Source organism: Merops nubicus, unplaced genomic scaffold (assembly GCF_000691845.1).
Source record: "Merops nubicus isolate BGI_N331 unplaced genomic scaffold, ASM69184v1 scaffold29779, whole genome shotgun sequence".
NCBI classification, from domain to species: Eukaryota; Metazoa; Chordata; class Aves; order Coraciiformes; family Meropidae; genus Merops; species Merops nubicus.
Window position 1 is genome coordinate 1434 of NW_008629488.1, and position 214 is coordinate 1647.

The 214-nt window shown below is 64.5% G+C and overlaps 1 protein-coding gene across 1 annotated transcript in view; it reads left to right on the forward strand.

Annotated features, from left to right (window-relative positions):
• Nucleotides 1-180, forward strand: part of LOC103779378 (glutathione S-transferase Mu 1-like) — a gene marked incomplete at both ends in the record, with an annotated part of 1592 nt that extends 1412 nt beyond the window's left edge. Inside the window, one exon of the mRNA XM_008947004.1 lies at nucleotides 11-180. Coding sequence (XP_008945252.1) covers nucleotides 11-180 — 170 coding nt within the window. The remainder of the gene's footprint in view (nucleotides 1-10) is intronic.
• Between the last annotated feature and the right edge of the window lie 34 nt (nucleotides 181-214).

The following is a 214-nucleotide window of genomic DNA, read 5'->3' on the forward strand; positions in this document are numbered from 1 at the left end:
GGGTGGGGAGGGACTGGGGGAGGGGGTTTGTCCCCCCCAGGGGTCCTCACCGTGTGTCCCCCCTCCCAGCTCACCTTCGTGGACTTCCTCATGTTCGACGTGCTGGAGCAGAACCGCATCTTCGAGCCCAAGTGCCTGGAGCCCTTCAAGAACCTCAAGGACTTCATGGAGCGTTTTGGGGTGAGCTGGGCCACCCCAGGCCTCCCCCTCCTCA